Genomic DNA, 24092 nt, shown 5'->3' with positions numbered 1-24092 from the left:
GCGAGCAGAGCTAATTGGACTTACACAAGGCCCTCCAGATAGCTGAGGGCAAAGTGGCCAACATTTACACGGACAGCAGATACACCTTTGCCACTGCTCACATTCACGGTGCCATTTACAAAGAAAGAGGCTTGCTAACGGCAGGAGGAAAAGAAATTAAGAATAAGACTGAGATCTTAGCCCTGCTTGATGCCATTTGGCTTCCCTCTAAAGTAGCCATAATTGCAAAGGACATCAAAAGGGGGACTCTCCACTTGTTCAAGGAAATCGTTTTGCTGACATCGCTGCCAGAGAAGCTGCAAAAGAAGGAACTGCAGACATTCTATCGCTCTTGCCTCAACCCTTGCTGCCTCCAAACCCTAAGTATACTCCTGAGGAAGAGCAGGAGGGAAAGCAATTAGGGGGTAAAAGAAATAAGCAGGGGTGGATAGAACTTCCTGACACCAGACTCTACCTACCCCAAGGAATAATAGGAGAAATTGCAAAGGAAATCCACGCAAGTTTCCACTTAGGGCAAAATAAGATGGAACAACTAATTAAGAAGTACTATGGGGGACCTCAGATTAGAAATATAGTACAATCTATAGTTTCTAGATGTAAGTCTTGTGCTAAGGTCAATGCTATAAACAAGAAGCTTCCCCCTTTAGTTAGATATAGGGGAAAGTGCCCAGGAGAGTTATAGGAAATATATTTCACAGAAATGACTCCAGGAAAGGCAGGATTTAAGTATCTACTTGTGCTAATAGATACTTTTACAGGATGGACAGAAGCCTTTCCCACCAAAGGTGAAACTGCTTCCACAGTTTGCAAGATCCTGCTAAGAGAAATCATCCCTAGATATGGAATTCCCATAGCCATAGGATCTGACAATGGACCAGCTTTCATCTCTAAGATTTCCCAGGAATTAGCTACGAGGCTAGGAATTGATTGGAAATTGCATTGTATTTACAGGCCTCAGAGTTCAGGACAAGTAGAAAGAATGAATAGGACATTAAAGGAAACTCTAATTAAGTTAAGAGAGAAGACTGGTGAAAACTGGGTAGAGTTACTCCCTTTTGCCCTGTTCCGGGTTAGATGTACACCTAACACTAATAAATGGACCCCCTATAAGCTCATGTTTGGACAACCCATTCCACTGGTTCCCCAGCTCACCAGAGAGGAAATAGAGATGTCTAATCATAATTTCCTCAAGTCCCTACAGGCATTGCAGCAGATTCGGAGAGAAGTAAGGGAGCTGTGAGAACAGAGGACTGCAGCATTAGAAGACAACGCCCAGAGGCTGTTGCCACTGGACCCTGGACAGTGGGTTTGGGTCCTTAACCACCGTCGAGGGAACCTAGAGTCGCGATGGCAAGGACCGTTCCAGGTATTGCTCAGCACCCCTTCTGCAGTCCGGGTAGTAGAAAAGCCCTATTGGATCCATCTCTCCCACGTGAAACCAGCCCAACCACCCTAGGAAGGATCCCGGAGATGGCAAGTCAAGCAGACCCCTGGAGAGCCTTTAAAGCTCACCTTCTCCTCCACTTAGGACTAATGATTTTCTGTATTTTACCCAGTAGGGAACTAGAATTAAATGAATGGGTATTGATTAGAACAGCAGATAGCATTACAATAGCACAAAACAATACATGGGGCAACCAAGTAACTTTTAGTGTAGATTTTTCAAAGGTTTTTGGTGATGAATTCTGTGACTCTCCCGCAGCACACAGGTCTGTAAAGTAGATGCCTCGGGCACCTTTATGCTTACCAGAATAGGAGAATATTGAAGTGTGTTCGCCCTTACGCCACAATAGGGCATTGTGGTATACTCCACATTATGCGTGTCCTGAGCCTCTTCCAGGGCAATGCTACACTTGTGGTTCTACCACTGAATTTTATTGTAAAGCATGGGGTTGTGAAACCCCTACTAGTCAATGGAAATGGAAGCCGCCACGACCAGACCCCGACATAGATCTCCTCCGCCTAGGAACTAAGTATGGAGGAGAAAGGCCTAATGAAGGTATAGATTACCAATGTTTTATAAACAGTTGTAACCCTACCATTGTCACTATCAAGAGGCCTCAAGACCTAAATTGGAGTAAGGGAAAAACATGGGGACTAAGACTTTATACTGCAGGTGCGGATCCAGGAACCTTCTTTACTATTAGAAAGCTACCAACAAAGAATAAGCTTCTCTTTGAGGGAGGAAAGAATAAGCTAGCCCCGAGAGCACCCAGGCTACCAACCACATCTTCGACTAGTCCTTCCATAAGCAAGATAAACTTAGTTAGTCCAACTTCATATAGTGTACCAGAAAGGGCAAATCAGAAGGTACCTTATCACACTCTCCATCCGTCACTGGATGGACAACTGGAAGAATTAGGTTTATTAGACAAGGTGTTTACTTACTTTAACAACACACAGCCCAACATCACTGAGTCTTGTTGGCTGTGCCTTAGTCCTAAGCCACTTTTCTACATTGGAATAGGGGTTAATACATCAAAAGGAGGGGACTTAGTTCCTAGCACTGTAATCCCTCCCACCACGGGGAAACAAGACCAAATAGAAGACTGTTTTTCTGAAGGATCTCTCACCATTGCTGAGTTCCACGGAAAAGGAACTTGTTATTCCTTAGCAAATTTCACTTTAACTAATTCTAATTACAGTGACTATTGTCTTAATCAAGAAACTCTGTCCAGTAATCCAGAAAGGCCTAAGGTAATAAAAGCACCGGAAGGGTTATAGTTTGTGTGCACCCAAGGTATATTCAAGTGTATTGTTCCTACAAACCCTGAACTCTGTGTCAGTGCGTACATCATCCCACAAGTGTATCTGTACGGAGGCAACCCTAAGTTCCTTCTTGTCCCACCTGTAAGGGAAGAGAGAGCTCCCGTTCTAATACCTATTATAGCTACTATAGGTGTTATCGGATCGGCATCAGTAGGAGCTGCCGCTCTAATACAGGGAGACTTAAATTTGAAGCAATTGTCTCATACTTTCTCAAAGGACATTGCCATACTCCAGAACCAGGTAATTTTCTTAGAAAAGCAAATAGATTCCCTAGCGGAAGTAGCCCTACAGAATAGGAGAGGACTAAACCTCCTTTTCCTCAAGCAAGGAGGACTATGTGCAGCCTTAGGAGAAGAATGCTGTTTCTATGCTAATAATTCTAGAGTAATTAGAGAAAATATTAAAGTGTTAGCAAATAGATTAAAGGATAGGAAGTTAGATGAAGAGGATAACCCAGGTTGGTATGCCTCTATGTTCAGAACTTCCCCTTGGTTCACTACTCTTATATCTACAACTACTGGGCCATTACTGATACTTTTGTTAGTTCTCACTGTTGGGCCTATAGTTCTTAATAAACTCCTTGCATTTATAAAGGAAAGAATTGAAACTGTAAAGGTAATGGTCCTATCTCAACCTACTTATACCATTCTTCCCACTGATGAAGAATCAAGGGTTTTATTTATGCCCTAACAGGAGTAGGGAATGTAAGGACCAAGAGAAGATCAGAAAATAAGCAGGGCACTAATGGAACAGGGAACTTAAGGGTTACAGGCAGGTTCTGCTCCTGTTCTGTTAGGAATAACATGCCCAAGGTCGTTCAAGAAGCAGAGACAGATAGGGACCCTGTGAGGCTGAGAGAAAAAAAAAGAGAAAAAGAAAAGACAAACGTTTGCATTCTATTGGTTAAAAGACCCTTATCAGAAGTTTATGTTTGGAATTCGCCAATGAGCTAGACTCCAGCCCCTGTTGCTATGCTATGTGCAGCCCCCTTAGCAAATAGATTACTGCCACATCTGCTTCTGTATATGCTTGCTTACTTAGCTTATAAAAAGATTTAGCTGTGAGCGCTAGGTGCGATTCCCATCTGCAGCTCCTTGTGAGCACAGTGTCTCTGGACACCTCGGGAATTTGCCCCTGCGCAGGTAAAACTGGCCAATAAAGTTACATCTATACTCCTGAAAGTCTCCGACATTTGTTCTTGTACCCAGTGGACGTTACACTAACCGGCTGCTAAACTCAGCTCAAGGCCGAGCCAAAAATATCCTGGAACAACCTGGGCACTTTCCTCCTAGTTTTCAACTTGTAGTTTGTATATTAAAAATAACCAACTCCCCCCCCCCAAATAACCAAACCCTGGTAACTTAACCAGCATCCTTCATTTGCAACAAAATTGCACTTTGTGGTTTTTGCCTTTACAAATCCTGCTTTCAAATAAATGCTCTTTATTTTTTATTACAGCTTAAAACATTTTTGTGGTTGATAGGGACTTCAAAGAAGGGGGTCTATGGAATTCATTTATCTCAACCAAACCCTCTGCCTTTCTGCCCTACTAGTTTTTGTTTGTTTTTTCATTTTTTCAAAACTGATGCCTGTAAGGTATTTTTCCCCGACGAGAAGGAAGGAACGGGGCTCGGAGCCGCAAAGTGTGGAATAACAAATGGCTTTATTGAGTACAGAGCACGCATCCTGCCTGGCAAGGTTCCCTGGCCCTGAGGAAAGAAAGATGGAGGCTAGGGAAGTTGCAAAGATTAAACCGCATGGAGATATTTAAAGGGTCCCTCTAGGGAAGTGGAGCTACTATGACGTGGTGAAATTTCACTGGCTGGCAGACGACCGCTTCTTTCCAAATGGTTCCTGGGAAGCTTCCTTTTGCGTGCTTGATTGTGGGCGGTCCTAGCTAAAGTTCACGGGTCTGGTTTCCCCACGTGACCATCCCTCATTATCCACCGACCTTACAATGCCCTCTTATCCTGACCTAGGGCCTGGGACATGCAGTTCCCTCTGCCCATATTGCCCTCCCTAGCTTGTCCTCCAGGTTTACATTTGCTTATTTCCCAACTTCTGCTTAGACACCTCTTCCTCCCCAAAACCTTCATGAGTTCTTGAATTTGGGGAACCTCTGTCAGAAGTTCTCCTAGAATGGGGTTTCTCTCCTTCAGGGCACAGATGACAGGTGGAATTGGAGGCTGATTGAGTGTTCTCTTGGTGTCTGTCTTTCCCGACAGACGAGGGCAAACTCTGCATGAGGGCAGGAGTGCCCCTTTTCTCCCTACTGTATGCACAATACTTAGTACAACATCTGGCACATAGTAGATGCTCAATAAATATTGCCTATATTTGGTCCTGTGTACATCATTGTATCACACAGAGATTTCACACACATGTATCACTTTTATTGAAGTATGCGTAAAGAAGAGTGTGCAGATATTATAAAGAATTTGTGTGGTATTGAAACCAGAAAAATGACCCACAGGTCTGGCTGCCTGTTGCTATGAAACCAATTACATGACAGAAGTGCTGGTGAGAAGGAAAGAGGTTGATTCAAGTGCCGGCCACCTGAGAAGATGGAGGGACTTCTATCCTCAAACACCCATCTTCCTCTCTTGGTGCAGGCTGGGGTTTTTATAAAGAGGGAGAAGGAAGGGAAGTAAGTAAAACTAGAACAAAGGACTCACAAGGAAGGGGCTGAGAGTTCTTTGCTGAGGGGGCAGTAGTGAAAACTAGCTCTAAGTGTCCAGCTAACAACTTCAGAAGTGAAGGCCACACATCGCTCAGAGCTGGCACATCTGAAGGTCAAAGTCTGTTCTGTCAGTTGTCACAGGAACTGAAGCTAGCAAGTAACTTATAAATTAGGTTTCTTGTTTCATGTAACAAGTGTCCACAGAGTCCCAGAATCAGGTTCTCTTGGACTTGAGTGAGAATCAGAACTGCAGTCTCAGCCTGGGGGGAGGTGTAGAAGGAGGTGGAGCCAGAGGTGGAGCTCCCGCTTATGCTTATTCTTCTGGCTCAGTGTTAAATAAGCCTTGATGTGTATCAGCTGGAGCAGAGCAGGCCTTTTAACTGTAACGAGTGCTTGGCCAGAGGTGAAATTATATACCTTTGATTTTTAACAGAATACATAACTGTGATCACTGAACTAGTAATATTGAATCATGGTTATAAGAGCAACAAAATGGATTTAACATTTTACAGAAATTCTTTTATAAGTTTATCATGTTAGTACATTCTTACCACTATTTATGGCTAGTTAGACTAGTAAATCAGTAATATAGCATATTTATTCCCAGTTATGGTATGTTCTCTTTTGTGTCTGGGCTCTTTTGCTCACCATTAAGTTGGTGAGTATCATTCAGATTGTTGCATGGAGCTGCAATTCATACCTTGATCTCACTGTCATATTCATTGCTATTGACCAGGTGGGGCAGAAGTTTTTTCTGTTAAGGGCCAGATATAAAACCTGTTTGGTTTTGTAGGTCAGATAGTCTCTGTCACAGCTAATGCCATTGACAGGCTCAAGCAGCCACAGGCTTGGCCAGTAACTCAGTTGGTTGGAACATTTTCTCAATACATTAAGGCTGAGGGTTTCATCCCTGGTCGGGCATATGCAGGAATCAACCAATGAGTGAATAGGTGGGTGGAACAACAAGTCAATGTTTCTTTTTCCCCCCCAAAAATCAATAAATAAAATTTAAAATTAAAAATAAAATATAAAGCAGCCACAGATGCTATATTAAAAAGTGGGCATGGCTGTGTTCCAAGAAAACTTTGTTTATAAAGACTGGGATTTGAATGTCATATACTTTTTATCTGTCACTAAGTAGTAAATATTTTTTCAATGATTTAAAAATGTAGAAACTGTTCATCATTCCTGAAAAAGTCCAACATAGAATTACCGTACAATCTACCAACTCCACTCCTAGATACATACCCAAGAGAATGAAAAGCAGGAACTCCAGCCCTGGATGGCTGTTCCCTTGGTTAGAGCATTGTCCTGATATGCCAGAGTTGTGAGTTCAGTAGCTGATCAGGGCACATACAAGAACCAACCAATGAATGCATAAATAAGGGGAACAACAAATTGATATTTCTCTCTTTCTTCCTTTTTCTCTCTCTCAAAAAAATCAATAGTTTCTAAATAAAATTTAAAAAGTAATAAAAAATAGAAATTTAAAAATCAGGGACTCCAAGAGATATTTGTACACTAATGTTCATGGCAACATCGTTCATAATAGCCAACAGATGGAAACAACCAGACTGTCCATCAATGGATGAATAGTTTACCAAAATGTAATATGTAATGGAATAATAACATTAAAAAGAAACAAAGTCCTGACATATGCTACAACATGGATAAATCTTAAAAACATTTTGCTAAGTGAAATAAATCGATGAAAAAGGATAAATCTTGTATGATTTCACTTATTTGAGATATGAATAGTGTAGTGGAATAACCCATTGCATGGCCTTGGATGGGAACACAGCCAACAAGAAAAGAATGTTTCACTAAGAGAATTGTTTTGTGACTTGAAGGCGGGTCACTGAAACAGGTCTATATGACTGAAGGCAGTTGCTGGGCTTTTCTCAGTAAAATATTCTCATAAGATTTCTGTACTTTCCAAGGTTATCCCTTAAGATAAGGAGAGGAGCCTGACCAGGCAGTGGCACAGTGGATAGAGTGTCGGACTGGGATGCAGAAGACCCAGGTTTGAGACCCCGAGGTCGCCAGCCTCAGCAAGAGCTCATCTGGTTTGAGCAAAAGCTCACCAGCTTGAGCCCAAGGTCACTGGCTCGATCAAGGGTTTACTCGGTCTGCTGAAGGCCCACGGTCAAGGCACGTATGAGAAGGCAATCAATGAACAATTAAGGTGTTGCAATGCTCAACGAAAAACTAATGATGGATGCTTCTCATCTCTCCATTCCTGGCTGTCTGTCCCTGTCTATCACTCTCTCTGACTCTCTGTCTCTGTAGGAAAAATAAAAAAAAAAGATTAAAAAAAAAAAAAAAAAAGATAAGGAGAGGAATGTTGTGGGATCCATAGAAGCAATAGCAATTAATGCCTTCTGATATTATGTTGTTACTAAGCTATCTTGCAGGTGCACTCTATGTATCTTTAAGTAAAAGTTACTCTTGATGTTATGCCAATTTCTCAGTAAACTAGCTTTTTGAAGTCTTGTGAATAAAATTAGGACACTGCATGAACTCAGGGCCATTTGCCTGAGCGAGCGGTAGTCCTTTGCTAGTCCTTGATGATTCCGTCTGCTGATCTCTCTCTCTGCGCCCCCGACTCACAACAACAGAATAGGCAGAAAGTAGCATGGTGGGGGACATGAGCCAGGGGAGGGGGATAGGGAATTAGTGTTTAATGAAAACAGTTTCATTTTGGGAAAATGAGAACATTCTAGAAATAAAGACAAGTGATGGTTGCATAACATTGTGAATGAACTTAATGTTATGGAACTGGGCGTGTAAAAATGGTTAAAATGGTAAAAATTATGTGTCTTTTACCATAATAAAAAATTCATTTACATATATTGGAAACAAAAAAAGTAAAAACCATTCTTAGCTCACGGGGCATATAAATACTACAGATGATGGGCTGGATTGGGCCCACAGGCCATTGTAGATTGTTCCACTGAGAAAATAAACCGAGGTTTTATTTCTTCCTTCTATTGCCAATAGAGATTTGGGTATGAACATAGCCTGCAATTCTCACACAGGGGCATCACTGTGGTCATTTTTGCAATCCTACCCCTACGTGCTCGCTTGTTCCTCTACCTGTCCCTCGGAATAGGGCTTCTGGAATCATGCCCTGGGCACTACCTCCTGGACCAGTCCCAGCTGGTTGTGGGATGAGAGAGCTCTTGAAGGGAGAGGCTGTGGCAGGGAGGGGGACAGAGCTTCCACCCCTGGGCCCCTGCAGTCTGCTCCAGGGGCTTCCTCTTGGCCCTGGATGTGGGCAAGGAGGTGTACGGGACCAAGGGACATATCACCCAAGACAGAAAAACCCACACCTAAAGGCCTTAAAGAGAGAGAGACTGCAGCAGCATGAAATTCGTGCCCAAGATTGGGCCTGCTGAGTCTGCCAAAATGGTAAGTGACAGCTGTTTTTATTTCTGTCCAGAGCCCTGGTGGGAGGCCTCGGGGCAAATCAGGGCCTCCAGCCTGTCCTCCATAGGGATCCAAGGTTCCAGATCTCACATGCTCTGTGGGCCTGACCCTCCCCAGGATGGGCAGGGGCTGACTCAGCTGTGGGTCTCTTGGTTCTTTCAGCCCCTTCGTGATGAAGGCTCCATCCCTACCCCTCCTCCCCATCATGGGGCTGCTGGTGTGTAGCAAGTCACTGTGTCCTGTGGATAAAGCCATTCAATGAGAATAATGTTCTCAGCTGCCTAAGTGAGGGCTTTCACATTCGACTCCAGTAGGGGCCTCAGAGGCCCCTCTGATTCCTATCCTGGAGCAAAGGTCAATCCAGCCCCAACCCCAATCCCAACCAAAGCTCAAGCCCAACCCAACCTAACCAGACCCAACCCCAACTGCAACCAAGCCTCAACCTTGAGCCCAACTCCAACTAAACTTCAAATTCAAACCCAACCTTTAAGCAAACCTGAGCTCTTAAACCCAACCCAACCCCATCAGCTCCAGCTTTAACTAGAGCTCCAAACCCTCCTTCCTCTAAAATACCCACCTCAAGACAGACTCCAGGTGAGCTCTGCATCATCTGGACTCTCTACAAGGGCATGGACCACTCAGGCCTTCCCCAGGGGAGCTGTCTTGATGCCCTGCCTATCTCTAAGTCACCATGGCTTAGGCAACATGAGGATGGGGGAGGGGCAGCTTGGTCTCACAGACAGCTTCCCCCTTCTCTCTTCTGCAGCTAAAAAAATTTTTTTCTGGCCTGACCTGTGGTGGCACAGTGGATAAAGTGCTGACCTGGAATGCTGAGGTCACCAGTTTGAAACCCTGGGCTTGCCTGGTCAAGGCACATATGGGAGTTGATGCTTCCTGCCCCCCCATCTCTCCTCTCTAAAATGAATAAATTTATACACACACACACACACACAGTGTGTCCGTAAAGTCATGGTGCACTTTTGACCGGTCACAGGAAAGCAACAAAAGACAATAGAAATGTGAAATCTGCACCAAATAAAAGGAAAACCCTCCCAGTTTCTGTAGGATGATGTGGCAGCATGTGCGCATGCACAGATGATGACGTAACACCGTGTATACAGCGGAGCAGCCCACGGCCATGCCAGTCGAGATGTGGACAGTACAGAGGAAAGTTCAGTGTGTTCTGTGGCTCGCAAAATTCAAATCTGTAACCAAAGTGCAACAGGAATATCGGTGCGTTTATAATGAAGCGCCACCACATAGGAATAACATTACTTGGTGGGATAAGCAGTTGAAGGAAACCAGCAGTTTGGTGGAGAAACCCCGTTCTGGTAGGCCATCAGTCAGTGACGAGTCTGTAGAGGCTATACGGGATAGCTAAGGAGCCTAAAAAATCTGTGCGTGAGCCCACATTGAATTGCACTGAATAGGTATGAAACTGGGAGAGTTTTCCTTTTATTTGGTGCAGATTTCACATTTCTATCGTCTTTTGTTGCTTTCCTGTGACGGTCAAAAGTGCACCATGACTTTACGGACACACTGTATATACATATTTAAATTCAGTGACATGAGGGGAGGCTGAGAGACAGATTCTGCATGCACCCTACTGGGATCCACCTGGCAAGCCCACTAGGGGGCGATGCTCTGCCCATCTGGGGCATTGTCTGTTGCTCTGCAACCAAACTCTTCCTAGTGCCTAAGGCGGAGGCCATGAAGCCACCCTCAGCGCCTGAGGCCAACTTGCTCCAATCAAGCCATGGCTGCAGGAGGAGGAAAGAGAGAGTGGGAAAGGGATAGAGAAGCATCAACTGTTGTTCTACTTAGTTCCATTTAGTTGTACACTTATTAATTGCCTCTCTTACATGACCTGACAGGGTTGAATCTGTGACCTTGGAGCGCCTGTACAACACTTTATTCATTGAGCCACCTGGCTAGGGACCTCCTGCAGTTAAAATTTTTAAAAAATTAGTTTAGAGGAGAGAAACATTAATTTGCTCCATTTATTTATGCATTCATTGGTTGTTTCTAGTATGTGCCCTGACCAGAAATCTAACCTGCAACCATATAGGGATGATGCTCTAACCAACTAGTGACCTGGCCAGGGCTTTCCTCTTGCAGTTTTTTCTTTGTTTTTTAGTGAGAGGGAAAGAGAGAGAGACAGAGACAGAGACAGAGACACAGAGAGAAGAATAATGGGAGATGAGAGGCATCAACTTATAGTTGCATCACTTTAGTTCATTGATTGCTTCTCATTAAGCCTGGGGCTGGGGGAGGGGGTTCAAGCTGAGCCCATGACCCTTTGCTCAAGCCAGCGACTATAGGATTATGTTGATAATCCCATTCTCAAGCCGGCGACCTAGCAGCTCAAACTGGTGAGGCTGCACTCAAACCTGGGATCTAATCATCCCAAGTCCGCCTTTATCCACTGCGCCAGCACCGGTCAAGCTCCTCTTGCAGTCCTTGAGGTAATAAGAAACATTGATCTGGATGCAGGAGTGTCACCTCTGGGGAACCTACTTACTTAGGCACCTGCTCCACAGATGAGGACAGAAGTCCGTTCCCCACGCTCTCGGTTCTGTCCCCAGTGCACTGAAGCCCGTTTCTCATGTCCAGCCGTCTCCATTTCTCTAAGACCATAGAGTCCCTGCCTCTATTTCCTAGGGTCCTGGTCTGCATTCCCAGCCTCTGTCTGCCCCAGTGGAGGGACCTTATTTCCTTAGGACACTGGTATCTAGGCCCCAGCCAGCCTCCAGCTTCCATACAGCTCACGCATCTGGTTCCAATTACCTGGTGTGGGAGCCTCCAGGTCCTAGACCTCCAACCTCTTAAGCCTCGGGGTTCGGGCCCAAGCTCTGTCCGCTACCGCTGTTAGGCTTCGCTGTCACCGGCTACACACGTGACTCTACCTGTGGCTCATGGGACGTGCGTGCCGAGACCACCTGCCACTACCAGTGCGCGGCCACGGACTGGCCGGGGGCCCTCTGTCGTAGTGTGCCCGCCACCTTCTGAAGTCACCCCGGCCTGGGGGGCGTGTCTAGGCCTCGGGGGGCGGGTCTTGGCCTTGGAGCGGCACGGCTGGAAATAAACCCTGAGAGGATGACGAGGAGGGTGTGGCCGCGGTGCTGTGTTTTGTGCGGTGCGGCGCGACTGAGCTTGGGTTTCAGAAAAGAGCGGTCGCTTAGACACTGGAGAGGGACGTGGGTGGGGGGTGGAGGGGGGGAGCGCGACTGACACCTTCTTCTGTCTCATCTCCCCCTCCCATGTTGGCCCCACCTTTAGCTCCGAGAATGGAGCCTCAGCTTCCTCTAATGACTGCCATACCTAAGCATGGCCTACTTCAGGAGGGGAAGAAATTGTTACCTTTGAGGCAACCTTGACAGTCACCCTCGGGTCTTGAGCTTCCTAGAAAGTTGCTGGGTCATTCCTCCTCACATCCCACAGTGAGGCTTCATCCGAGGTCTGGGTCTGGCTGAGACAGAGTCCTGCTCCCAACGCACATACAGTCCAGGGCCTCAGCTAGCTCCAGGGTCAGTGGAACTCAGCCTCTATCGTCACTCGCCACCCCGTTGAAAGAACCCCAAAGGTACAGGCAAAGCCAGGTGATGTGAAGAGTCTTCACAGGGGCCTGCTGAGAGCTGCTACCTGAGGCTGCGCACCACAGTTTAACTTTTCACTCGGGCAGGCGCAGATTCGAATAGTTGCAATCCCGAGTCCACAGGGGCACATAGGCCTTCATGAAGATCCAAATATGAAGACACAGGGCAGGGACTTTTTTGCTCTTTGGTGTATCCCTGGCTGTTAAAGGAGATCATGGCACATAGTAGGCACTCAGGAAATGTCTGTTGAATAAATTAGGCACACACACAGTCATACACACTATATATACACGTGGTCATGTGCGCACACAGTACACACACCAAAACCCAGTTGCCACCCTCACTCAGAGACGCTATGCCCGGAGACACACATGGAAATAGGAAGACACCTCTGAGGTATATAGACATGCCCACGGGGGTGGGGACATAGGGACACACAGACACATATACACTGCACAGACCCTCATCCTTCCAATGTCAGGTCCCCACCCCAGCCTAGATGACACTTGTCCTGGTCTGGACTCAGTGCCCTATAAGGAAAACCCCAGCATTCCTGGGAGCACAAATCCAGGTGATCCAGGGTCCAGTTTCCTTAGAATCCTAACCTGGGATCTTAAACTCAAGCCCCTGAGAAATGCAGACTTCAGAACACTTGGTGGCCAGTCTTGAAAGGGGCCCCAAACTCAAAAGTCAAAGTCCCCAGCAGCATGTGCCAAGGGTTGGAGAATGGGTAATAAGGTGGGATCCTGTTTTTCAGGATGTCTTGGACTCTTTCCACTGCCACTCACCCTCTATGGTGGCACAGCCTCCCCCTAGCCCCCCCCATCTGATCCTGGGGGCCATAGGTGAGATCACAAATACTACTGATGCCTATAAAGCCAGCCTACCAGACCCCAACCTAGGGACTTCCCTCTCAGTTTCTTCCTTCTAATCCAACTGTGATACTAGGGTCAGAATGAGACCACTGAGTCAAAAGTGTGTCTAAGGCCAGATGAGGTGAATTTTGTGCCTTGCCCTCTCCCTCAATGATTTGTGTGTGTGTGTGTGTGTGTGTGTAGCATTCCCTTATACCCAGGCCCAATGTGTATACCCCTGTTTCCAAGTCTCCCTTCCCTCCATAACTGGCCCCCTAGGAAGGTCCCTTCAGAGCCCTCAATTCCAACATAGGCATCATTCTGTCCCAGCACACAGACTTGGAGATTACATCTCACTGCTTATGTGACCTAGGACACAGAAGCCCCATTTTTGAGCCTCCCTTTTTGGTAGCCAAGATTCTTCCAGTTGCAAGTTCCACAGACCCCACTTCAAACTAGCTTGAGCAAAAGTAAAAGGAAGATTCTGAATTATGTAACCAAGAGGCCTAGATTTAGAACAACAGATTTAGGTGTAGCTAAGGTGACCAACTTTTTTACAATGAAAAGGACAAAAATAAATTGAAGAAAACAATATTGTAAATAAAAAACATTTTATTCATTGCAATGATAATACACTATAATATAAATGCATAATAAAAACATTTGTAAAATTTTATATTATAATCATGCTTATATGCCTAGTAATTTTTAATAATAATTGTAAGAAAAAAGTACTTATTTAGATACAGATAAGTCATATCACACGCAATGGATCGACTCTGCATTGATCAAATACAGATATTTACAGATTAGTCTTCCAATATCAAAAAGGAGGACATGTAGGAGGACACTTTTCGAGGGAGGACGGAACTTACAAAAGAAGGACTGTCCTCTCTAAAGGAGGATGATTGGTCACCTTGGTATAGCTGAATCCAGGGTCTCAAATGATGTCTCCAGAACTCAACTCTAAGGTCTTCATTCCTCAGTGTTGGTTTCACTCAAGCAGGTTCTCCCTGTCACAGCTCTAGGCTTTACATTCTCCCAAATGTGAGAGCCCCAGTGGAGGGGGGAAAAAAAGAAAGAATAACTTTTCTAGGTTAACCCAACATAAATCCCAGGCCTAAGTTTCATTGGTCTAGTCTCGCTCATTTCCCTGCCCTGTGCCAAATCTTAAACACTGATTTGCTGGGCCTTGGATCATGTGCCCACTGCAAGCCAATCGCTGATTAGGACACATTTTCTTTCTTAAAAAAAAAACTGTTTACCCCATGAAAGGGGCTAGGCAGGCAAGCACATGGAGCCCTCTCAGGCCACTATTACATGTCTTTCTGTGGGTCTCTGTCATCACTGCCTTTTTCTCAACTTTCAGAGGGCTGGAGACCAGTCATTGCCCCATCTGAACCAGGGAAATATATGTCTGTGGCCCTGCCTCATACACCTGTCCATCAGAGCAGAACCAGCTTTTCATTTGTCCATCTCCTCTGTGGCTGTTACATCATAAGTGGCGAATTGCTCAATGGCTGACTGCTTTCTACCATCGGAAAAAGGAGCTGCATCTACTACTGCTAAGACGATCTTACTGGAGCAAAGTTGGCAATAGTTTAGGAAAGAGAACATTATCCTCACCAGATCTTGGGGGACCATTGCAAAGCTACCTTGAATTTAATCACATAGTTTAAACCTAGAACGTAACACCTCCTGCACATTGTCAGAAAATCGTACTTACTTTTCCAAACAGAGAAAACTATAACACTCTAGACCAGGACTGTTCAACACTGGTCAACCAAATTGAAACGCACCTTAAGCATAAATACACATTTGATTCGGAAGACTTAGTACCTCCCAAAAGTTAAACTTAATCTATAATTTTAAAATATAATCTACATGCAAAAGTAATAATATCTTGGGTATATTATGCTAAATAAAATACGTTATTAAAATCAATTTAGCTTGTTTCTTTTTTTTTCTTTTCTTTTTTTTTTTTGTATTTTTCTGAAGTTGAAAACAGGGAGGCAGTCAGACTCCCGCATGCGCCCAACCAGGATCCACCCGGTATGCCCACCAGGGGCCAATGCTCTGCCCATCTGGGGCGTTGCTCTGTTGCAACCAGAGCCATTCTAGCACCTGAGGCAGAGGCCATGCAGCCATCCTCAGCGCCAGGGCCAACTTTTTGCTCCAATGGAGCCTTGGCTGCAGGAGGGGAAGAGAGAGACAGAGAGGAAGGAGAGGGGGAAGGGTGGAGAAGCAGATGAGCACTTCTCCTGTGTGCCCTGGCTGGGAATCGAACCCGAGACTTCTGCATGCCAGGCTGACGCTCTACCACTGAGCCAACCGGCCAGGGCCTGTTTCTTTTATCTTTTTAATATGGCTGTTAGAGAATTTTAAATTAAACGTGGTTGGTATTATATTTCTCTTGGAAGGCACTAGACTTACAGAGAAAATTCTAGACTTGCACAGAGAAATTTCTCTAGACTTACAGAGAAAGTTTCCTATACATATTGTCTCATTTTTACCCCCAGTTCTCAGATAGTCACAAAGAAGGTTTTAAGAGACCTAGACAGAGTGTAGGCATGTGAATGCATGAATTTGTATATTTCTCTGGGTAAGCATATGTGGAAGCATATGAATAGGTGTGCTATGTGTATATGTGAGCAGATGTGTGATTGAGAGTGACTCTGCTGCTTCTGAGTGTTTCTTTGATTGGGGTCTTCAGCTTGAGGGAAAAGTAGTTTCAGGGAAGGTCAAGGCATGGGTCTGACCTCAGTACCAGATGTGGGTGTGGAGTTCCAGTGGTTAGCACTGTTACCTCACATCCTTTCTTCTATGGGGCCTTGAAGAAGCAGAATTTCTTGAAGTGGAGTGAGGGCTGGGATTATGGCAGGAGGAAGAAAGGTTTGGGGGACCCAGGAATTCTGTCTCTAAGGATGGCTGCCCCTACCTTAAAAGGTAACACTGAGGTGTCACAGCTTCTCTCTTAAGAGAGAGGATATAGGAGACTGGGGTTCATCCAGATAGACATACATGTGCATGTGCTCACACATATATACACAGCTTCCTGTAAAGTTTCTGATCATTTTTTAAAAATTATTTTTATTGAATATAATTGACATAAAGCATTATATACTTTTAAGATGTATAACATGGGCCTGACCTGTGGTGCAGCAGTGGATAAAGCGTTGACCTGGAAATGCTGAGGTCGTCGGTTTGAAACCCTGGGTTTGCCTGGTCAAGGCACATATGGGAGTTGATGCTTCCAGCTCCTCCCCCCTTCTCTCTCTCTGTCTCTCTCTCCTCTCTCTGTCTCGCTCTCTCCCTCTCTAAAAATGAATAAATTAAAAAAAAGATGTATAACATGGTGATTTGATACATTTATATATTTCAAAACGATGACTAGCATTAGCTAACACCTCTATCACAAGTTCCTGACCATTCTGTTCTGTCTCTAGGCCTACTGACTTCTTTTTTTGGTCCTCTCTGAGACCTCTGGTCTCCTAAGACACTTCTGGATCTAAGGGTGTGAAGATGCCCCAGGGTGGGGGGGGTTTGGATCCCTGAAAAGAAGAGGCTGACCTCTCCTTCCTCCCCCACACCCCAACCCGGAGATTTCCTCATCTGTGAAGCATCTTCCGGTGGGTTGAGGATGTGTGGACAAATTGGCAGACTGGGGACCACGGAAGCTGAGGAAATCTACATAAACAAGGAGGTCAGGATGCAGGCAGCAGCCTTCAAAGACAAGCAACGGGGGGCCCCAGCCAATAAAAAAGGTTAGTTACCTTGGCATCTGGTGCAGGGGTGGGGCAGGTCAAGAGGGAGAGGTTGGGATGAGGGAGCTAAGGAGCTGAGAGTGGGGGGATGCATAGGGCTTCTTCCCCTCCCCAAAAAGTTCTGTGTTTATGCCTATCCCCCACCCACTTGTCTTAACTAAGAAGCAGATCTTAGGTACCACTCCTTAACTTTTATCCCCAGAAATGTGTGCAGTGGTTCAGTGAACCAAGATTTCTGAGCCCCCAATCCACTCCAGAGCTCCAGGCAGGTCTCCAAACCCTTCTCACTACCTACCCATAGGTGTAGATGACCCTGCCTATGAGAATATCATCTTGACCTTCAGAAACCGGGACCAACCAAAAGACAGTCATTCACCTCCCAAGAGTGAGGGTAAGCAGCCACCTGCCAGCCCACATCCCACAGCCTTCAGAGAGGCTCTGTGGGAGGGCATCTCAGAGATAGTGGGCAGCATGTAGAGGTCAGGGGCAGTGGTGTGGAGTATGGTGGCATCAAGGTGTGACTGTGATGGGAGTAGCTTTGTAGGTGGTGATGTGGTGGTGGTGAAGTGGAAGTGTTGGTGAAGGTTTGGGTGATGGTGATGGTGAGTAGGTGACATTGTAGTGGATTGGGAAGGAATTACTTAGACAGAGTTAATGAGGGTGCTGTGGATGGGGACAATGCAGGCAATAACGAGCACTGATGTTGGTGGCTGTTGGTGACAGCTATTGCTGACACTGATGATTGCTGGTGGTGAGGCCAATAGGGGAACATGACAGTGAAGTGTTAGAAACAAGTGCTGGTAGTGCAGGTCAGGGTTCATATTGGTGGCAGTGTTACTGATGGTCACACCTACTAGTGGTATTGGGAAGAGTAGGTGTAGGTGACAGAGCTACCGATGCTGTTGGAGTCAGTACTGATAGCCTAAGTTGTGGTGTTGAACCCTGAAGGTCACCTGCCCTGCCTCTGCTCCATCCTAGCCTGGTCAAGACCATCCTTGGACATTGCTCAAGCCCCCCATTGGTTGCAGAGAGCCATCGTGAGCTTGTATTTTCTTCTTGCCCTGTTTTCCATCATTTTGTTGGCTTGGGTCCTGGTGAAAAGTGAGTGGGCTTTTGGTTTTGCTGGTGGGGGAGGGGACTGGAATAATGTGGCAGGTTCTCAGGGGCTGGGGAAGCCCAGCATTTTCACCATTCCCTTTCCCACCAGTTCCTCTCCCTCCCCCACTTGTGCTCCTAGGCTGCAGAACTAGGGCATTTCAAGGGTTTCCTACACGTGCTGCCTCCTGCATCCAGAACAGATTCTGAGATGTCCCAGGAGCTGCTGGTCTTGCAAAGGGAACTCTGGAATGGACCTGGTGATGGCCCAAGGGGTCAGGGTGGGGGTAGAGAGAGCAGCCGTGACATATATCCCCACCTACACCCTCAGTCTACATCTCGGCGCGTGAGTGCCAGGAAGGGCAAGAGCAGGGCTGGAGCAATATCCAGAAGAACGTCAGCGATGTCAAACAGAGCATTACTACGGTCAATGACAAACTGAAGAGGCTGTCAGCAGGTGCCCTTATGAACTTTTACTGCATGGACTGTGGTGTTGGGGAATCTGAGGAGGGTACAGCAGAGGTTTCGCTCTCCCAGAGTGTAGGGTTTGGAGGGGTGATGGATGTCACCTTCCAGTAACTTGGGGGTATTTAAGTGCTGCCGGGAACCCCAAGTGCAGGGCTATGCAGCACCCCAGCCTGGGGGTTTGGGCAAGGAGGGGACTTCCAAAAAAGACCTCAGACAAGACCCCACCCTCATTTTTCCTGTTTCTCCCCACCCCAGATGTAGGAAAAATCAAAACTCAGGTACAGATAATCTCCGACATGCTGGAGAAACTGTCAAATCAACGTAAGTTGAGGCCAGGAGAGGCAGAGCTCTGGAGTTGGCCCTAACTTCTCCCAGGACAGATCTGCTGATCTTGGCTCTTTCTACCTCCCTCCTCCGCAGAGTCCACACCTCAGTAAACAAGAAGACATGGAGGCCCTGGCTGCAGCTTGGAGGACAGGGTACCTCTCAGTAAAGATAAAAATATGGGGCTCCAGCCTGCTCTGAACCTGTTCATCATCCCCACATATAGAAAATCATGTGTCATGGCTAACGAGTGTTGTGGGGTTGCACGTGTGCATGTGTGTGTGGGGTAAGCATTTCATGGGTAGAGGATGGGTATTTCAGTGTGCCCCATAGGAATATGTATTGGGTGAATGTTGAATGTGGGAGTCACAGAGGATGTGGTATGCACATCTGTGTCACTGGTCATGTGATACATATGTGTTATGGCATGTTTTGAATGTCATGTATGTCATAGTGGGTGACTGTGTCAGTAGGAACCACAAAGGTGTGTCACAGTGTGTGTGGGTGTTGGTGATACGTGTTACCCTTGCATGTTTCACTGTTGGTGTGAATATGCATGAATGTCCTGCAGTATGTTGTTTGTATAAATGTGCCATGGCAGATGTGCATGTGGAGCATAATGTGGAAACCTATCATTGTAACTGGTATCTTGGTGTGTGTCCTGTCACTCCCTGTGCTCATGTGGACAACTGTGTGTCAATGTGAGTGTGCTTGATTATGTCACTGAGTGTCAAAGCATGTACACACATGTGTGTTTCTGCACTCATAGTTTGTGATTCATGAAAATAAAGGCCAAAGAAAACCTGTGGCTTTCAGATCTATTATCGAGGTGACTAAGGAGCTTTGGGGAGGGTCTATAAGTGTTTGACTTGGGGGATGGGGAAAGCCACACAGTGAGCAGGTGGACGTTATGCCAGAAACTCTGGGGACACGAAGATGTGTGAGAATGATGTCCTGGGTGGGTCCCTGTGTCCACGAACCTGTATCCAAGAAGTAACTGAGTCCCTGTGCCCTTGAACTTGGGTCCACGAGGGTTTGTGGCCTGAGATGTACATGTGTACACATGTGCCACTGAGAGACAATGTCCATCGTCAAACATGTGCCCGACCATGTGACCATCCATGCCACTGTTCCCCTGAACGTGGGCCAACCAAGGCCAGCGAGGACCCAAGACGCGGAACCTCAACCCTGGGTCAGGTTGCGCGGACACGCGTGCCACCTAGCGGCAGGTCTCGGGAATCACAGGGCGCGCGCCCCGCCCAAATGCCTGCCCACTGCAGTGCGTGCGCACATGGGGTCTTTTACGACGTCGTAAAGCAGCTCGGCCGAGTCGACGGCCGCGGTTCCCGGTGAGCTCTTGCCTGCCCGCGCCCTATGTCCGTGCCGGGTCTCTTCTTCTCCCGACCCCTCCCTACCGGCCTGTGGGTCCTAAGCCACGGTCTCGGCGTGCGTGATTCCCGGACCGTCCGCTCCGTCCCACCCAGGGGAAACGCAAAGAGGGTGGATTCCTCGGCCCCTCTGCCGCTCCGCGCCGGGGGTCTAGGGACCCCGGCCTTCCCGCGATTCGGCTCACTGCCGCCATCGCAGCCCAATAGAGGGGTCTCAACACACCCCTCCCGTCTCGCGCGCTGGGCCCTCCCCACGTAGGTGGCTGCTCACCCAGGCGGGGGCGCCCGGGAGCCCCTGGCATCCTATTGGTCTGTCCATCCCTCTCAGACTTCTTGGGGGCCGTCTCAGCATCCTCAGACCCCTCGGGCCCCTGGCCTCGTCCCCTGGTGGGCGCTGGATTCTCAGTTCCCTTTCCCGACCCTACCCTAGGCGCGGCCTCACACCTGAGTGGGCGAGGGTGCAGGAGAAGAGGATGTCTCAGCGCCCTTGGGATCCCCCCTTTCGCTGCCCCCCCCCACTGCAGAGCCACAGTATGGAGGTCTCAGTACCCCTTTGGGGCTTTTCTCCTACAGCCCCCTAACGGGTCTCTCTCCCACCGACTGCTGTGGCTTCTAGCACTGGGATGGAGGATCACAGCGCCCCCTTAAACTTTAACCCGGGTCTGTTGATCAGCCCCCTCTCTCTCGTCCTGCCACCTTTCAGGAGAGCACCGGGGCGAGGGGCTCCCAACGTCTTCACCTCCTCCCCACCCAATCTTGCTTACAATGCAGAGCCATCCCTGTCCTAAGAAGGCACGCTTTGTGCATGACAAGTTGTGACAAGTTGGCGCTGCCGGCGCAGGGTTTGGAAGGATTCCCAGATCCCTTCCTGGCTTGCCCTGTGTATCTTGTTTCTTCAAGCCTCCAATCCTGGCCATTGGTTTCGACCCCCTCCCCTCTTCAACCATAAGTGTCTTGCTTTCTGCAAGGGAGTGGAGAAAGGAAGAAGGGATACAGGGGAGATAGCTTCACACTCAGGAAGTCAGTGCTGGAGCAAACGGCAGTCCTCTCATGGCCTTCACCCTTCCTGTCCTCATCCAGCTCTAGTCTGATGTTCCCACCTCCCTAATTAGTTTTCTAGTTGCTGCCACAGGTATTGGAGGGGGCCCGAAGGTGTTTTTCATGTACCAGGAATCACCTGTGGTTTGGAGTTTCCCATGCCTCTTGTCCCACTCTTGTCTCTCCTCCCACCTTCCCTTTTAAGTCCTCTTCTCCCTTCTGTTCTTTGCTGGCTAGGCATAATAGAGTCAAGGTTAACGCCCAAGTGAATGCCCCTTTCCCTTCCATTCATCTCTTCCCATGTGGAAAGTCAGAAGTCAGCGATAGAGCACGTGGGTGGGATGAGGAGTCCCAGGATTCTTTCTCCTGTCCCTGACACTGGTATTGCCGGGTCTCTCCACAGAGCAGTGGCGACGACATGGAGGCACGCTTCACACGGGGGAAGTCAGCACTTCTGGAGCGCGCTCTGACACGGCCACGCACGGAGGTGAGCCTGAGTGCCTTCGCGCTGCTGTTCTCGGAGCTCGTGCAGCACTGCCAGAGCCGTGTCTTCTCCGTGGCCGAGCTGCAGGCACGCCTGGCCGCGCTGGGCCGCCAGGTGGGTGCGCGCGTTCTAGATGCGCTGGTGTCTCGGGAAAAGGGTGCCCGGCGTGAGACCAAGGTGCTGGGTGCCCTACTCTTCGTCAAGGGCGCCGTGTGGAAGGCGCTCTTCGGCAAGGAGGCCGACAAGCTGGAGCAGGCCAACGATGATGTGCGTACCTTCTATATCATCGAGCGGGAACCGCTCATCAACACTTACATCTCTGTGCCCAAGGAAAACAGCACACTGAACTGTGCTAGCTTCACGGCGGGCATCGTGGAGGCAGTGCTCACGCACAGTGGCTTCCCCGCCAAGGTCACAGCACACTGGCACAAGGGTACCACACTCATGATCAAGTTTGAGGAGGCTGTCATCGCCCGAGACCGAGCTCTTGAAGGCCGCTGACCCTGCTAGAAATAAAGGATAAGAGAGACCTCTTCCCATGTGTGTCTTGTGTCTTTCTTGTGTGGGGGTCTCAGAGATCCACTAAACACTACCCAGATCCCTGCTCCAGGCTGATGAGAGAGCCAAGGTCCAGACTATCCATGCTATGGGGAGGGCCAGGTTGTACCCAACTTGGACTTTCAGGTAGGTGGGCTTTCAGATAGGTTTTGGGGAGTCCAGGGGTAGGCAGTTGGGAGATAGACCAGACAGAAAGAGCTGCTGGAATAGGGAGATGCAGGCAATAACGATTGGAGGCTGACTACAGGCAGGAAAGATGGAGGAGAGAGGGAGAGAGATTAGTCTCATAGACTCCTTTAGATTGGGGCTATACACTTCTTTGTGTGTGAGAGAGAGACAGGGACAGACAGGAAGGGAGAGAGATAAGAAGCATCAACTCAACTCATAGTTGCTGTACCTTAGTTATTCATTGATTACTTTCTCAAATATGTGCCTTGACCAGGGGGCTCCAGCTGAGCCAGTGACCCCTTGCTCAAGCCAGCAACCTTTGGGCTCATGCCAGTGACCGTGGTGTCATGTCTATGAACCCACGCTCAAGCCCATGACCTTAGGGTTTTGAACCTGGGTCCACAGTGTCCCAGGCTGACACCCTGTCTCCTGTGCAACCGCCTGGTCAGGCTGAGGCTAGCACACTTTCTGCAAAGGACCAGATAGTAAATAGCTTGTGCCCAGCAGTAGGTTGAGGATTGGGTGTGGTAGTGTGCCTGAAAATAGGCCAACCACTGTTTTAGACTTGTTACTCAAAGTATGGTTCAGCAATCAGCAGAGGCAGCATCTCTGGGGAGCTTGTGGGTAATACATACTCTCAGACCTACTGCCTCAGAGTCTGCATTTTAAGTAGACCTCTAGGGGGTTGCTGTGTACCTTGGTTTGGGAAACTGTTAGGGCATAGAATATTAAAACTTGAGTGACTGGGACCCACCTCCCTCCCCTCCTGAGATTCAGATTTTGCAGATTTTGGTGGGCTAGAAGATTTGCCTGTTTAACAAGTTCCTAGGAATTGCTGATGCCCCAGGGGCTACCCTTTGAGAACTATGGCCCTAGACACCTGGCTCTTAAGGGGAAGTGGGTGGGCTCACTTCAGAATCTGGATGCTTAAAATAGTTTAAAGTTAAATTTCTAAATATACAATTAGTATTCAAATACACATCCCTTGTTTAAAAAATACATCTCAGGCAGCCCTTTCCCTTTTGCCTACTAACCTAAGACTGATAACTTCTCCCCGAGGTGAATCCTGCCATTCTTGGGGAGACTTGTTCAAGTTTTCCCTGCTCCCTTGCCCCCACAGGACCTGTATAAGTCTCTTTTGAAAGGGAATCTCAGGTGCTTTTGGTTGCCCCCCACTTATGGAGGCTTTAAGGCTGGAATGGGTGCAACTCTTCCATGTGCTGTGTCCATCCTCCTTGGGCAGGGTGGCATTGAGAGGAAGACCTGAGGCACTGGCTAGATCGGGGCAATTTCAGTTGTCCCAGCGAGTGGTCATGAGCTGATGGGTTTCAGCACATTGTGAAGAAGGCAGTGAGTGTGTCTGCAGGATAAATAAAATTACTTGGCACTCAGTGCTGTAGCATAAGGTGATCAGGAAATAGCTGTTGGCTCAGGGAGGGGAGGGAACCCAAAGGAGCTGGAGAAGGGCTGGTTAGGG

At 47.6% G+C, this 24092-nt stretch overlaps 3 protein-coding genes across 3 annotated transcripts; all 3 read left to right on the top strand.

Annotated features, from left to right (window-relative positions):
- The first annotated feature begins 9050 nt into the window (after positions 1-9050).
- On the top strand, positions 9051-11887 carry RETN (resistin). The gene is made up of 2 exons (XM_066250712.1): positions 9051-9135; positions 11751-11887. Exons 1-2 carry the CDS (start codon positions 9051-9053, stop codon positions 11885-11887), a joined length of 222 nt encoding a protein of 73 aa, XP_066106809.1.
- Positions 11888-16968: 5081 nt separating this feature from the next.
- On the top strand, positions 16969-19764 carry LOC136318394 (mast cell-expressed membrane protein 1-like). The gene is made up of 6 exons (XM_066250718.1): positions 16969-17092; positions 17394-17483; positions 18071-18193; positions 18519-18644; positions 18911-18976; positions 19076-19764. The coding sequence occupies exons 1-6, from the start codon at positions 16969-16971 to the stop codon at positions 19090-19092; spliced, it is 546 nt and encodes a 181-aa protein (XP_066106815.1). The 3' UTR covers positions 19093-19764.
- A 570-nt stretch (positions 19765-20334) lies between these two features.
- Positions 20335-22424, top strand: LOC136318392 (trafficking protein particle complex subunit 5). The gene is made up of 2 exons (XM_066250713.1): positions 20335-20622; positions 21809-22424. Exon 2 carries the CDS (start codon positions 21824-21826, stop codon positions 22388-22390), a length of 567 nt encoding a protein of 188 aa, XP_066106810.1. The 5' UTR covers positions 20335-20622; positions 21809-21823; the 3' UTR covers positions 22391-22424.
- The last annotated feature ends 1668 nt before the right edge of the window (positions 22425-24092 follow it).

The sequence above is a fragment of the Saccopteryx bilineata genome, unplaced genomic scaffold (genome assembly GCF_036850765.1).
Source record: "Saccopteryx bilineata isolate mSacBil1 unplaced genomic scaffold, mSacBil1_pri_phased_curated manual_scaffold_117, whole genome shotgun sequence".
In the NCBI taxonomy this organism is placed as follows: Eukaryota; Metazoa; Chordata; class Mammalia; order Chiroptera; family Emballonuridae; genus Saccopteryx; species Saccopteryx bilineata.
This window is presented reverse-complemented; position numbering and strand designations above follow the sequence as displayed.

Coding starts and splice junctions, on each gene's coding strand:
- LOC136318392 (XM_066250713.1), top strand. CDS start 21,824: ATGGAGGCACGCTTCACACGGGGGAAGTCAGCACTTCTGGAGCGCGCT.
- RETN (XM_066250712.1), top strand. CDS start 9,051: ATGAAGGCTCCATCCCTACCCCTCCTCCCCATCATGGGGCTGCTGGTG. Junction 9,136..11,750: donor TCCTGTGGATAAAGCCATTC/AATGAGAATAAT, acceptor TACCGCTGTTAG/GCTTCGCTGTCACCGGCTAC.
- LOC136318394 (XM_066250718.1), top strand. CDS start 16,969: ATGTGTGGACAAATTGGCAGACTGGGGACCACGGAAGCTGAGGAAATC. Junction 17,093..17,393: donor GGCCCCAGCCAATAAAAAAG/GTTAGTTACCTT, acceptor ACCTACCCATAG/GTGTAGATGACCCTGCCTAT. Junction 18,194..18,518: donor GGCTTGGGTCCTGGTGAAAA/GTGAGTGGGCTT, acceptor CTACACCCTCAG/TCTACATCTCGGCGCGTGAG.